A 15,513-nucleotide genomic window follows, 5' to 3' on the forward strand; every position below is an offset into this window, starting at 1 on the left:
ACCTAACAACTTTATGGATGTTTTGGATTAAATCCTGTTTACCCTGTCAGTTGATATGAACATGCATCCATGGAAAAATCAATAAAAATAATTTTGAAAGAAAGAAAAACTGCCAGCGCCGCTGAAGCGATGGTCACGCTATCCAGTGGGTCACAGCATGTTGTCTGTACGAATTCATGACGAAATTCGTCCACACCCTCCGCCAAGATTTGAACATCGTTTTCACAATAAGCTACTTACGAATGGATCGAATATTATCTCCAAACCGAACTCTGCGATGTACTCCTCGCACGCCCGCTCTTTGCTCGCAAGTGGTTTGCCTAGCTACAGTGGCCCTCAGATTGGTAGAACGGGGTCGTCTAATGCTCTGCCTGAGTTGCCTGAGTTGCCTGTATAAGTTCTCAAGCATACGGTGTTTTAACCTCGTGATATCATACATGCATCTTCTGAACCATCGCTCAACAATTAGCACTTCCAGGTTGGCATCTGTTTCAATTTCCTCTGTGCTTCGAATTGTGTTGTCATAAGTCGAGTTATCATGAATAGAATCACTCTTATTATCAATGAAAGAATGATATCTTTCACAATTGTCAGCATTAACCTCTGCCTCCTCGCCCAGACTATCCTTGTGTTCTCCTTCGTGTTCTCACTCGTGTTCTCACTCGTGTTCTCCCTTGTGTTCTCCCTCATGTTCTCCCTTGTGTTCTCCCTCGTGTTCTCCCTTGTGTTCTCCCTCGTGTTCTCCCTTGTGTTCTCCCTCGTTGTCTGACAACATCGTGATTCTCGGAAATTCGTCGTACCCCCGCGTCTCGTCCAATGTTGATGCTTCCACTACTGCAATTCCTACGACAGAGGGAATCCTGTTCATCATCTGTATTAAATTTGTCAATTTGACAATTTATTTAAGCCAATTTCTCCATCCCATAAACACAGAGAAATGTACTGGCAGTGGACAGCCTACGGTGAGGCCTGGGGCGCCTGACTGGAGGAGATGTCTCAATGGAGGGCGATGGCGGCGGAATAGTGACATCAATCACACCCTTATCTGTAAACTGATAAGATACAAAGCTCTGTTTTAGTTCAGCCCTGAGCAGTGAAAATATGACACCCATACACACACACACACACACATACAGTGGTGGAAAAAAGTTTTCGGACACCGTTAAAATTTTACACAATCTCACAATCTCAAATATTATCATGAAATATGTGTGGAAAAATCTTGTTTGTGTTTCAAAAGGTGTGGCTGCATTAGACAGATACAAACAAATACAAATTATATTTTTTTTTTTGTTTATTGTTTAGAAGAAAAACTAACAAAACTAAATTCTTGACAGTTGAATCTTTATCTTCAGGCGTGTTTCCTGCGTTCGGTTCCTTGTTTTAGCCATTTTTGTGTCTGAAGAACTTTCAGATGTGCTGGCTTTATATAGACACCAAGCTTGCAACAAAAATTGTGTCTTTTAATAAAAAGAACGACCTTCATCACTGGTACCAAAATGACCCAATACTCAAAATGTCTTATGTATTTTTATGGAAACAATCAATTTTAAGTTTTCAATGGCTTTTTTTAGGATTTGTTTAGTATTTTGGCTGTGACTGTACTAAAAGAAATTGCACTTGAAGACCTAAGAGTGATTCTTAATGCAATATTTCATAAATGCATGGGGTGTCCGAAAACTTTTTTTCCACCACTGTAAGTGTGACATCACTTTCTGTCAAACTGTGATGACGTCACATAAATGGAATCATGAAAAATAAGACCAGAAAAATTAGAAGTCCCGCCCCCCTTGACCTGTCATATAACCAGTGCTGTCCAGTGGTGGGGTTAGCTCAAAGACGGCTGGGGAAAGCGGGATGGAAAGCCAGCTGTGAGTTATGTCATCATGTTTTTTTTTTTTTTTTTTTTAAAGATAGTAGTGTATATAAAAGGCGGGCGTTTGTCACATGTGGCTAGATGCCAAACCCACAATCCATTCAGTCATGTGCAGCGTGAAGACTTTCTGGCAGAAGATCAAAGATTGAGCTCCACTCCAAGACTTTTCAACACGGGGAGCTGTGTGTGAGTTTATTTTTTATTTAATCTGTATGACTGTAATATTCAATGACATATTGCCTGACAATTACGTTTTTTGTTTTTTTTTCTGCATGCTTATAGTACTGGGCTAACTTGCGTTGTGCTTCTGTTGTGTGTGTGTGTGTCTGTGTGTGCTTTTTTGCAGCATGTGGTCCAGTCCATATGCTGTTCTGTGTACAGTGGTGGAAAAAAGTTTTCAGACACCCCATGCATTTGTGAAATATTGCATTAACAAATCACTCTTAGGTCTTCAAGTGCAATTTCTTTTAGTACAGTCACAGCCAAAATACGAAACAAATCCTAAAAAAGCCATTAAAAACTTCAAATTGATTGGTTCCATAAAAATACATCAGAAACTTTGAGTATTGGCTCATTTTGGTACCAGTGATGAAGGTCGTTCTTTTTATTAAAAGACACAATTTTTGTTGCCAAGCTTCGTGTCTATATTAAGCACATTTGAAAGTTCTTCAGACACAAAAATGGCTAAAACAAGGAACCTAACGCAGGAAACACGCCTGAAGATAAAGATTAAACTGTCAAGAATTTAGTTTGGTTAGTTTTTCTTGTAAACAATAAACAAAAAAATATAATTTGTATTTGTTTGTATCTGTCTAATGCAGCCACACCTTTTGAAACACAAAAAAAGATTTTTCCACAAATATTCATGATAATATTTGAGATTGTGAGATTGTGTAAAATTTTAAGGGTGTCCGAAAACTTTTTTCCACCACTGTACATGCATGATCCTGTAACCCTGTATTTGTTATGTCTTTTTGTGTTCTTGGACGGGATGTAACTTAAACCAAACTTCCCCCTGGGGACAAATAAAGTATGATTGATTGATTGATTGATTGATTGATTGATTGATTGATTGATTGATGCTTAGAGCGTAACACGGGAAAAGTCAAACTTACAAGTGTGTCCCAGAGCAGTGCAACACCACATTTCTTAGCGAGCCGTTGTTTGCTCCTCTCCTGATCTGTTATCTCCCTGCTCTTCCAACCCACCGAGGCTTCTGCCTGTCACTCATGTATTCCACCTGTTACACTCCGGAACATTCTCATACATTTCTGTGTTGTTGGCCTTGAGTGAGACGACGTCAGTATCTAGGTCAAGGGGGTGGGACTGACCTGGGACGGGATGGGACCCACATGGGACGGACTCACCTGGGATAGGTTGGACACACTGACGTCTCACCAACACGGGACACTCAAAAGTTCAGAAGAAATAAACCAAACAAAAATGTGTCTCTTCTGCTTCAGCCTGCGGCTCAGTAAAGGATAACGGGTGAGGAAGCTTCCTTTTTTTTTTTTTTTTTTTTGGCATCTGAATTTATTTTTTGGGGACAGAATTTTTTCTTGCCCACAGAGAGGGTTCATATCAGGGGCTGCCGTCCTGTTGTCTCTAAACTGCGGGCCTTTAAATCCCTTTGAGACTTTGAACAAAGGCTCTACATAAACTTTAACGTCTACATCATCCCTCAGTGGCCGTCATCAAACTCTATAGTCTAATCTAATCTCAGAGACTATGAGACTTCTGTTTAAATTGTTCATATTTCTATTTTTTTTTATATTCCTTGTTTATAGTGTTTATTTTTGCTTACTGCTATTTATCATCTGTGTATACTGTATATTTCTTCTAAATTTGTACATTGACCTACATCTATGCACATTTTATACACCTATGCACACGGTTTTTTGCACATTGCTTTTTGCACACTGGGTTGTACTTAGATCTTATTCTGTTGTACTTAGATCTTATTCTTTATTTTTTATTTATTTAATCTGTAATCTGTGGATACTGCTGAAAAACTGCAAATTTCCTTCAGGATGAATAAAGTATTTATCTATCTATCTATCTATCTATGAAGATGCACCTATTAAATAATAATAATGATAATTACCAAGTGCGTTGCTCTAGTGCTTTCTTCCCAGGTCCAAGTAACTGTATCCTGACTTTGAATAGAGCCAAAACAAATACAAGTTAAGATTAAATAAATTAAAATAAATAATAAATACATACATAAATAAAGGGCATATTCAAAAAATGTGAAAAGGAAGCATGTCCCAAATTTTCATGGTCAAGCAGGACAAGACACTCTCATTTTAGCTGTTCATTTGGCTCAAGTCACATCAAATAAAACAGGGCTCAGGAGAATTTACAGTAGAAAACTAATAGTCACTATTCCTGTGTTGTGTTGAATTATCTTTTTTTTTATTCTTGTCATCCCACTTGCTTCTGTTTCATCTGATTTTGAAGTTAGGGCAACACTGCATATTTTTTTTATGCAATGCTTGTTGTCTCATGTAATGTAGCTGCTGATGTTTCTGTGCCAGACTGCGTTGATTTTTATGTAATTATTGTCAACCGTTGTCAGATGCATGTTTGCTGTGATTATACATAAAGTGATGGGTGTGTTAGAAACATTTGGATGTGTCTCTGTCCTTTTAACTTCTGATTTTTTCCTTTTTTTAGCCCCAGTACCCTCAACTCAAGAGGCTTTGCTTTTCACCAGGCCGTCATGGGAAATAAGGATTTGTTCTTAATTGACTTGCCTGGTTAAAAAAAAGGTTAAATTAAAAAACATTTACATGATAATATAAAGTGAGGTGTTTCTGATTCTCTGGCATCTTGTCTATAAGGCCTTAACCACCCACATGCCACACACACACACACACACACACACACACACACTTGGCTTCCCTCTGACCTCACATCTTGTTTTAGGGGAAAAAGTAAAATATGTGGTTTTTGGTTTGTCGACGCAAACAGCAATAAACGATGAGAAGCGGCGATTTACGCAGAACTTACCTCAGACGTGTGTGATGTTCCACAGAGCTGGGTGGGATGATGTATGGTGCATAACTATTTATATAGAACTGCTTGGTTAGGTTAAGTACAGGGATAATGGAAATAAACAACAGGTGTGTGTGCGCATGTGTGTGTGTGTGTGTGTGGGTGTGGGTGGGTGTGTGTGTGTGTGTGTGAGGACCCCACACACTCCCTTTCAGACATTAAAGAGGAAACAGGTGCAGGTGATCTCTTAACACGGATGCATAGCACAAATAAAGATAAGCACACACACACACACACACACACACACACATCATCTAGTCTGTAGGCAGAGCTGATTACCAGCTGCTGTTTAAAGGTGCATTTCACTGTAATTTTGAGTTAAAGCTCGCTGCCTTGTGTCTAGGAACGGGTTTCATTTAACATCATTTCACATTTTTTAATGTCTGCTGTATCTAATTACATGTTTTAACATTTACTTATTTTTTTTTCATGATTTTTATATTTGGAAATATTACAGTCCCAAACCTGCACTGTCTACTCTAACAGCTCTGCTGTGGGAAAAAGAAATCCCACATTTGAGATGTGTCAGAGAAAAATAACATATAATTTTTTTGTTTCTAAAATCTGGCAGACACTTTTGTATTTCATCACAAGCGAGCACAATAATATAAAATTTCAAACAAAAGATTTTCTGACAAATAAGCCTAAAGCAGATTTGTCACTGTGTTGGATGACTTCACTCAGCATTTTTCAGGTCTGAGTAAAAATATTTTTGACTCCTGATGAAAATGAATGGCTGGTAATTGCTTCTGCAGAGGGTGGAAAATCAAAATTTGACATGTAAAACTACAGGAGACTGTATTTAAACACTGATCAGAATTAAAGGATGGAAACAACATGAGTAAAGACTTTAACTGCCTTTATAACTCCTTTATAAAACTCACCGATGACATTAATATGTTGGCACATGCCTTTAAAGTTTTCTGCCTGTGTTGTTCATGCTGCCTCCCTTACTTTTGCAATCCCACATCAAAAATAAATCATTCATCTATTCATTTATTCATTCATTCATTCCCTGTAACATGCAAAAGTCACATTCCTTTCCAAGTCCAGGGACCAAATAGAGAATGAACAGGGGGGGGGGGAAAGGGGTAAGAATTTGGATCTACATGATATCTAATATAATATCTGAAGAAATATTTTGACTCCAGTGCGGCGCAGACTCGGCCGATTAAAACCGAGAGGCAGATGAGCCAGATCTCAAGTCTTCGGCTCACATCTTGGACGGAGATCACTTGGAGTTTCCACGTCGTGTGTCGCCGCATTCCTGATCCCGACTGCTCTGGTTTTGTTTCTCCTCTGTCTGTCTGGTTTTCTCTGGTTTTTGTTTTCCTCCCCCATCCCATCGGCCTCCTCTCTGTCTCTCTTTCTGTTTCTTTGTGTGCATCAACCTTTCCCCCCACATGAGCACTAATAGAAAATCTCTGTGGTGACACTTTCTCCACTAGGGGGGGCTCTCACAGGCCCTGTTTGACCTGAGGAATGGTACAAGCAGAGGTCTTTTTTTTCCCTCACAGGTGTGTATAAACACAGAAAAACATCAGGGCACTGAAAATAATCAGCATACAGCATTTTTCATATTTATTTCTGACTGTGCTCTTTCCAATATTGCACATTTTGCACTTCAGTTGATCTTTTAAATGTCCTTATAGTGTCCACTGTGTTTTTTTTTTTTATTGTAAATATGCAGTCCTATGATTTTTTTCAATGGCATCCTCACTCAAATCAAACTCCTCGGTCGAGACAAACATCTACATTTTGCTTGCAAACTGTCAGTAAAGTTTTGAAAGCTGAAAGGTGCGGTTTTCTCAAAGTAAATGGCGTGTGGTGCTGCTGCTGAGGTGATGTTATAGTGAATCAAAAACCACAAAAAAAGATGATGCGGCCTCGATCATAGGGCTTTAGGTGCATTTCCTCCATCTCGTAATGTCTTTGCGTGTTTTGATGAATTCAAAGCGACGCTGTGGCACTACACCCTGTTTTTCTTTCACATAAATCATGTTTGTAACGGCCTTGTCTGACTGAGACTTACGCCGAGCCAGAACGGGATTTATTAATTTCATTTTCACAGTCAGTATATCTTCACTGACTATAAAACACTCTTGGACCGGCGGAGCCACTACATGGGACAAACCAGCTATCTAACCAGCAATCTAAGGGAGTTTGGGGTGGTATTCCCCTCCCAATGATGTGATGTGATATAAATAACCCCAATGAAAGAAAAAGAAAACTCTTGTCTTTCACACACAAATGATTTAGTTAATAGATGGAATGTGCCTTTTTGCCCCAGCTGTTCGGTCCAGACAGGCAGGTCTGAAAAATCTGTTTTGCTGATTGAAATTTTGTGATAACATTCATGCTGGTTGGAGGATGAAACATTGCAATTTGGGTGGCCTTCGCTCTAGCGCCACCAGCAGGCAAAGAGGAGAATCTGTGATAGAAAGAAAGCGCTTGTTTCTGTTTAAATGGTTTTAACAGGAGGAACGTCTCTTCCAGAATGTGCTCGTCCAGGTGTTTGTGATGTGGTGATCCGCCGGGAAGGTAAGGGAACAGAAACAGCGTCTCGTGCGTGTCAGCAGCTCTGCCGCTCGGCTTCAGAGACAGGATCCGCATGCAGACGCTCAGGCAGGCTGTAGGGGAGTCTTTTAGAGATGGCTGATGAGTAAAAAGGTGGCAAGAATCCCCAAAACTAAAACTAAATGAAAACAGAAAATCAATTATACACACTCACTTTTCACACACACTCACACACACACACACACACACGCAGGTATTTCCACTGTGCAGCTGATCAGGGAACAAGGTGCAGGCGTGAAAGTCAGAGATCTGCAGGGAAACAGGAGAACTGGAAGAGGGAAGATGAAACAACGTGAAGATTTCCCCCGTCTGAGTTGTTCTTCAGCCACAAGCAGAATGATCAGCAGCTTTCTCTTGTTCAGTGCACCTCTCTCTCTCTCTCTCTCTCTCTCTCTCTCACTCACTCTCTCTTCCTCTCTCTCCTTCAAGAGAAACCATGCAGTGTTCTTGGGAGCTGCAGTCCAGGCAGAATATACAGCTGCAAAACATATAAATAGGAATATACTATTAAACTATCAATACAATATAGATTGAACTAGATAGATAGATAGATAGATACTTTTTCCATCATGAAAATCTATGAAATATTACATTATTTGACAACCATAGGTTTATGAAATGTACATTTTCTGCAAAACAGAGACAATTGTGCTACCCAGTGTAATGTTATGTTGTTTTAAAATAGAAGATAATGGGAATAAGTTATAGTGTAGTCTCTATACTGGTGTCACTTTGTAGAGCTGAAAGTTTTGATTTTCTCATCTGTGGACTCCACCTTGTACACAAATAAATAGATAAATAAATGAAGAAAAAGTCTGCAGTCTGGTTTATTTTGTCTGCAAACAGCAGCTAATGAAAACATGTCCTGAGTCGGTGCTCTGTCAACAAAACGTTTTGTATTTACTCAGACGTCTGACAACATCAACATGTGCTGGCCGCCCCCGGCTGAGCCCGGCGCTGGACGGGGGACGAGGTAGACCTAAAACACACAGATCTGCACCCGGTTAGTCCCCCCCACTCCGGCTGGAGATGTGCTGATCAGTGAAAGGAGCTGCTGTGTTGCTGGGTCGCAAAGAAAACACGGCTGATCTGCCACTAAAACACAATGTCTGCATGTGGACAAGCCGGGCAGTGGCTGATGCGTGTTATTTTCCATCACTGTGATAAATTATCTAAATGATTAAATCATGACCATCTCACACAGGCACACATTTGCCTTCTTTAACACATTTCTGGGATTTTTTTTGATCGTGAGTGGCCATGCCGTGTCCCTGATCCGGATGGTGAAAGGGAATGACCGCTCTATGTCTTCTATATCTGTGCTCAGATGTACTGTAGCGCTGCTGCGGCTGTAGTGGGTTTTCTAATGTTAATGCCGCCAGTTTGTAAGGCATTAATTACCTGCGCATGATAATCTAGCCACGGGATCTCCGCTGACACCCCCTGATCGCCTGCGGGCCTCCCGGGGCAGAGCTAATAGACGAGAAAACAACAAGAGAGGCAATCAGCCCGGCTGAGAAGTGTGATTCTGGAACCGAAAATGGGCGGTAATGACGGCGTGAATTATTATAATTACACCACAGAGAGAAAAAAAGGTCACAAATTACAGACTGGAGACATGTAGACATGCACCAAGATGGGCCTGTGAGATCCTCCGGCCCACTGACAAAGTAATAAAAGTAATGCAATATTTGCACATGCGGGTTTTGACAGCTGTTGTCCCAATTATGGTAAAAGTTACCGACCAAGATCTGCAGGCTGCGTGGTTCACCTTCACTTTGGGGTGAACAGACGCGTCTCTCCGAGTGGCGTGCAGGGTGATGCGTAATCAGATTAATAGCGTGTGTGTGCGCGTGCATGTGTGTTTGTGTGTGTATGTGTGTGAGAGAGAGAGAGTGTGAGAGAGAGAGGGGAGGGGTGTAGGGGGACAACCTAGGGGGTAGGTAGAATGGAGTTTCCCGACGGAGATGCTCCCGCACACACGTCAGAGAGAGAGAGAGAGAGAGAGAGAGAGAGAGAGAGAGAGAGAGAGAGAGAGAGAGAGAGCTGCAGTCAGAAACAGCAGCGGGACCAGCAGACCGAGCGCTCTCTCTCTCACAGAGACCTGGATTATGACTTTTTCCATTGAAAGCGCAGCGCATCGGTGCAGTTTTCTCCCTCACAGCAGAGCCGGAGACCCCAGATCCACACATGCATGCACGTTTATAGCAACGTGGAAACGGGAAAAGGGAAAATAAGAAAGAAGGAAAGAAAAAAAAACTTGCTTTAGTATTTGGCTTCAGGTGCGCTGACACACGAGTGGACCTGTTGCGCTGAGCTTTTACTTTTGTGGCCTCAAACTTTCAAACTTTGGATTGTGGATAACTTGAGGAAAGTGCTTTGTAAACCCTCGGGAAAGCGATGCACAGGAGCGGATCAGGGGTTTGGGGAGAGGAACAGAGTCACGACAGGATGATGTGACCTTGCGTTTTATCCACTTCAGTGCCCATCTCTCTCTCTGTCTCTCAGTCCGACTCAAACACGTGAAACAGCGCCGTTCGCTCCGAGCCGAGGCTCCGTCCAACATGACTCTGTCCGGCGTCTCGTCGGATCCTTGTCAGCTGGTTTTACGTGCCTCCGCGGAGCCGGAGCTTTGGGAATAGGAGTGGATCCGCGGAACAGTCGCCGCTGCAACACGTTGTGAAAAACTACCGGGCGCGTTTGGAGAGCGATGATGCGGGGCACTCTGGGCGCATTCATCCAGTCCTGCCTGATCCTGCTGGTCAGGGCGGATCAATGGAGGCTGAAGGACTCCACCAACTGCGAGCTGAACAGGAAAGTAAGTCAATCACCTCTTTATCTCCCCCCAACAAGCAAACAGCACTGTCCCACAGGCTCACAAATAGCCTATAATACAACCACATTATAGAAATGTATTTTGACACCAAACTGTAAAGGCAGAGGAACCACTGACACTTTATGTTCCTGTAGAGAAATTATGGGAATATTACAGCAATACCACAGACAACACATTTTAAAAGTAAGGTTCAGTCTCTCTAAACTGTTGAATAGCCTACTGTAGCCTATATGGATACTAAATCTTTTTTTTTTTTTTTTTTTTCGAAAAATTGCATTATTTGCTGTTAGAAAGTCATATAATTTATATTAAAGAGACAGCAAAAATGAAAGATGTTATTTCTCCTTATTTCTTTTTTTTTTTCTTTTTTTCTTTTTTTGACACAATGCCCAAAATAATAAGACCCATGTTAACACTGAGCTGGGATTTTTTTTTTTTTTTTTTTTTTTAATGCAACGCTATTGTTAATGAAATGCCCTCTTAATTAACTTACCATTGGTGAATTATGTTCCTAAAAGTCAGAATGGATGTTTAAATGCGTCTTTTTGGACATCACAGAGCGGCAGTCCCCCCTGTTTTTGTTGCGCTGAGCCAGAAGTTTGACCAGCTCGCTGTGTGTATTGTCTGTTTGGCACTCGGCTCCTAAGTGGCCTGTTAATAAGTCATTATCACTCTGTTAGCAGCCCGTCCAATAAACAGCCTCGCAAACAAAGTGGCAGTTTTGTTAGCTGGTAAAACACATACAGTGTCAGACGGGGCCCGCGCACTGTTGGTTTATTACAACACACACAACTGAACGACATGAATCACATTTTCACTGTTTCTGTCTGCCTGAATTGATTTAATTTGAGCCCCCAGCCCTCCTCTACCCACCTGGACTGCTCAACTGCACTGAACAGCTGTGATGCATTAACAAACTGAAAGCACCGTACAAGTGATTTTGCATGTTTAGCCTAATATAATTTTACAATATCATTTTCCCAAAGCGAGCAGTCATATTTTAGAAGTCCAATATCATTTTTCCTTCACGTTCCTCCAGCTGCTGGTTTCCATTCATTCCACTATGATAGGAAAATGAACTTTCAGAGACTGCAAACTTTCTTCACACCAGCATCCCATCACTGTAATAAAGTCCTCCACATCAGTTTTCCTAAAAGCAGCAGCACTGTTGTGTTTTCAGGACTTTTTGAAATAAGTGAAACGCCCCCCTCCGCCAGTGAAAATAGTCCCCGGGGAAACTTTGCTTTACACATCAGGCTATCAGTTCTGTGGTTTATGAATGTTGGCAGAATATTATGAGGTGAACTGGACTTTGAAAAGTGAGGGATTTGGTTTACATGTTGTGAAATCATAAGTGATTTGAAACATGCTTTACTGCGATGAAAAATGTGGGGAAATTGAAGTAAATGGGACAAAAATTCAAAATCCCTGGTGTGGTCCTTCTGCAGGTTTTTGTTCCTGTGCTCTGTGAGGCATGCTGGTTATTTCTCTCTCTCTCTTTCGGTTTCTTTCTCTCTCTCTTTGTCTCCATATGCCTCTCTTTCCTCTGTGTCTCTCTTTACACTAATATCCTCTTCTTATTCCCAGCAAACTGACCTGAACTCCTTCCTGTGGACGATCAAACGGGACCCTCCCTCCTACTTCTACGGCACCATCCACGTCCCCTACACGCGCGTCTGGGACTTCATCCCTGAAAACTCCAAGCAGGCCTTCCAGGAGAGCAACATCGTCTACTTCGAGCTGGACCTCACCGACCCGTACACCATCTCCGCCCTGACCAGCTGCCAGCTGCTGCCCCAGGGCGAGAACCTCCAGGACGTCCTGCCCAGGGACATCTATCGGCGGCTGAAACGACACCTGGAGTACGTCAAACTCATGATGCCGTCTTGGATGACGCCGGACCAGAGAGGGAAGGGGCTCTACGCCGACTACCTCTTCAACGCCATCGCCGGGAACTGGGAGAGGAAGCGGCCCGTCTGGGTGATGCTGATGGTGAACTCGTTGACGGAGGCGGACATTAAGACTCGAGGGGTGCCGGTGCTGGACCTGTACCTGGCCCAGGAGGCGGAGAGGATGAGGAAGAGGACGGGGGCCGTGGAGAAGGTGGAGGAGCAGTGCCACCCGCTCAATGGGCTCAACTTCTCACAGGTGAGTTTCAAAGTCAATTGATACTTTAAAATTTCAGATTTATTTATTTGTAAAGGCGTACACCAATGAACATTAGACCAGTTTCCATTGGTAGTCCCTTTGCCTGTTGGGACATGGTTTTGTGAGTCCTTCCCTGTGATCATTCACCACATTTAGTGCTGAAAAATGTGCTGATTCGATGAGTCGATTGATAGAAAATGAATCGATTGTAATTTTGGTAACTGATTAAAGGTTTTAAGAGTTTATCAAGGGAATATACCCAACAGTTGCTAGATGGAGCTTTGCAAATGCTGAGGTTTGCTTGGTTTTCTCAATGTGACATGTTTACAAAGGAGAGTGTGTGTTTTTTTTTTTTTTTTTGTATGTTTTTGGTTGCTGGTCAGACTAAGTAAGCACTTACAACATATTTCTTTTGGCTTTGGTAACTTGAGATAGGACTTTGTCATTATTTTGGAACATTTTAAGGACAGAATGAGAAGTCGGTTAATAGGAAGTTTCAGCCCTAAAGACATAGAGTAACATACAGGTTTGGAGTGAACAAGAACAATTTTTTTTTTCAGCTGCATGCTTTTTATCAAAATATGCAGCTCTGTTGAAAATGAAGTGGAAATATTTGGCTCGAAATACTGAGTGTCGAAAAAGGGTCTCATATCACTGTTCGGCTGCAAGTTTCTCTCTTTATTGTTTTAACTTTTCGTTAAATCTGCTCGGGCTGAACGGGCTCCAGCCGTCCTTGCGAAGCGCAGTATCTCAAGAGACTAAAAAAACGCAAGGTGTGTAGATTCACATGTCACGATTACTGTGGGAGGACAGAGGTCTGCACTTCTCTCCCTCTCTCTTTCCTGCTTTTTTTTCTCAGAGATTATAGCTGAGGGGCGAGAGGTGCGGTGTTCATAATCAGCTGTAAAAACACTCGGCCGTGCTCAGCTGTGTCTTTTGTCGTTAAAGAAAAATGGATCCTAATGACTCGCGTCTGAAATCGGCAGAAAAAAAAAGAAAACCTTGTTCTTTAAGCCGGCGGTCTTAGGTTCCTGTGTCTGTCTCGTCTGTGCCCCTTGGTGACCTTTTACAATTACTAGACGCCTTTCAAAGGTGGCAGTCACTCTGAAATCATGTTGCGTATTATTGTGGAATTTCTGCTAATGCTGGTTGGGAGCTAAGGGGATTACACTTGACCATTTACTCTAACACCCAGAAGCTTTAAGTATTGTTATTTTAAAGCAGCTGGCCTCTCAGTCTGCCCCAAACCACCCAGCAGTCATTTCTTTAGCATTATCCCTTGTGAACTATACATACAGCCTGTGTGAAATAATGGAATATAATATATACACGCTCTAACGTATAGTTACCGGGCTTTCATAGCAGTTGTTAAGTGAAGTGAAGTCGGTTTCCCAAAGCAGTGTTTAGAGATTCGGAGTTTCAGAGAAAAGCACCGGGCATGGTGACTTAATGTGTATTTTTTTCTTAATTGTTGGCCGGGCTTACACTCCGATGGAGATGAGGCAGTATTTTTGTCACAGATAATTCAGGAATTTGGCTCGTGTTGGAAATGCCACCACATGTACGTGCAATATTACCGTGAAATGATGTGTCTTAGCATCAGAGGAGGTCAATGTCCTACAAAGGCAAATCACAGCAATCGCTTTGTTTCTTTGTTAGTTCTTTGGTTTTGAGCAGATCTGATGGAAGTGCTTGAGTTATTAAATCAGGGTGAGTGCCGTGGGTGCTAAATGAAAAAGTCGGGTGGACGAAATTGTGTTTGTCATTATCAAGAGCAGTGTTCCCCAACCCAGTCCTCAAGGACCGCCTGTCCTGCAGGTTTTTGTTTCAGCTCTGCTCTTTCACACCTGATCCATTTAAGGGCTTCATGCTGATTGGTTGAAGCAGATCTACCTGAACAGGGCGTGCAGGAAGATGCATGGGCTTTAATTGGGTCAGGTGTGCAAGAGCAGAGCTGAAACCAAAACCTGGAGGACAGGCGGTCCTTGAGGACTGGGTTGGGGAACACTGATCAAGAGGATGCCAAACAACACCTTGTTTAGCGTTTCCAGACTGATTTCCACCATCCACACTAAAACAGCCTTTGCACACTTGATGCTAGACTATGACCTAGATCACATGAAAATCCCATAGCACCATTTTGAAAAAGCAGTTTCCCCTGTAAGAACTATAACACCAGACCAACGTTGTGCACGGTCACAAATTTTGGGCTGGGACCTCAGGATAAGGGTCCGGGGGATGAAAACACTTACGTCACACAGGCCAAAGCAGACTCCTGCAGACACACAAAGTATGAACTGGCCTTATGCAGAGAGGCAGATTCCTCCAGCATCACAGACTGTGAGGCATCTTGAGCAGATCCGGTTCACACTTTAAGCCCCAAGTTAAAGCCCAAATCTCTGCACTGCCTCTGCCAAAAGTTTGTTGCAAACGCAGGAACTCTTGTGAGGCAGGTAGCAGATTTCAGTCTGAATGTCGCTTTAAGGCCCTATCATACTTTCCATATCTGCGATTCTGTGAGGGACCGTGCGACATAAATTTCATCACTGCCTATAAGTCTGCAGATTTTGTGACCATGCAGACTCCATCCCAGCCTGCTCGTCCATGTCTGCTGTCCACCTCTGCGTGGACACAAAAGGACATCAGGGCTGCCCCAATATACGATATTACATGCAGATGGGAGGCCAAAACACAGACAAACAATGTGTTTTTGGATTGAAATGGCTTCATGTGGATATGGCCTAAAGCTGCACCCACACAGCCTGCAGCATCTCATGCCACAGCGTCTCCAGTCAGCCTCAATCAAATCAACAGTTTGACGGACAGCTGACCCCTCAGGCTTTAAGCTCTAAAACATTTCTCACAGTTTCCTTGTCGAGTTGAAAAGGGCAGCGTCACTCTAAACCTTTTGGCTCAGCTGAGCTGTATGATATACAGATGAGTGTGAAACCACACCGCCGCCTCAGCCGCAGCCATTTGCCGAGTGAAAACGCTGCTCAGATCAAGCCTCAGCTGTACA

At 42.5% G+C, this 15,513-nt stretch overlaps 1 protein-coding gene across 1 annotated transcript in view; it reads left to right on the plus strand.

The window, feature by feature from the left end:
- The first annotated feature begins 9,604 nt into the window (after nt 1-9,604).
- Nucleotides 9,605-15,513, plus strand: part of trabd2a (TraB domain containing 2A) — a 99,030-nt gene continuing 93,121 nt past the window's right edge. The window contains exons 1-2 of the mRNA XM_030064643.1: nt 9,605-10,328; nt 11,934-12,494. Coding sequence (XP_029920503.1) covers nt 10,221-10,328; nt 11,934-12,494 — 669 coding nt within the window. The 5' untranslated portion in view covers nt 9,605-10,220. The remainder of the gene's footprint in view (nt 10,329-11,933; nt 12,495-15,513) is intronic.

This window comes from Myripristis murdjan, chromosome 12 (assembly GCF_902150065.1).
Source record: "Myripristis murdjan chromosome 12, fMyrMur1.1, whole genome shotgun sequence".
NCBI classification, from domain to species: Eukaryota; Metazoa; Chordata; class Actinopteri; order Holocentriformes; family Holocentridae; genus Myripristis; species Myripristis murdjan.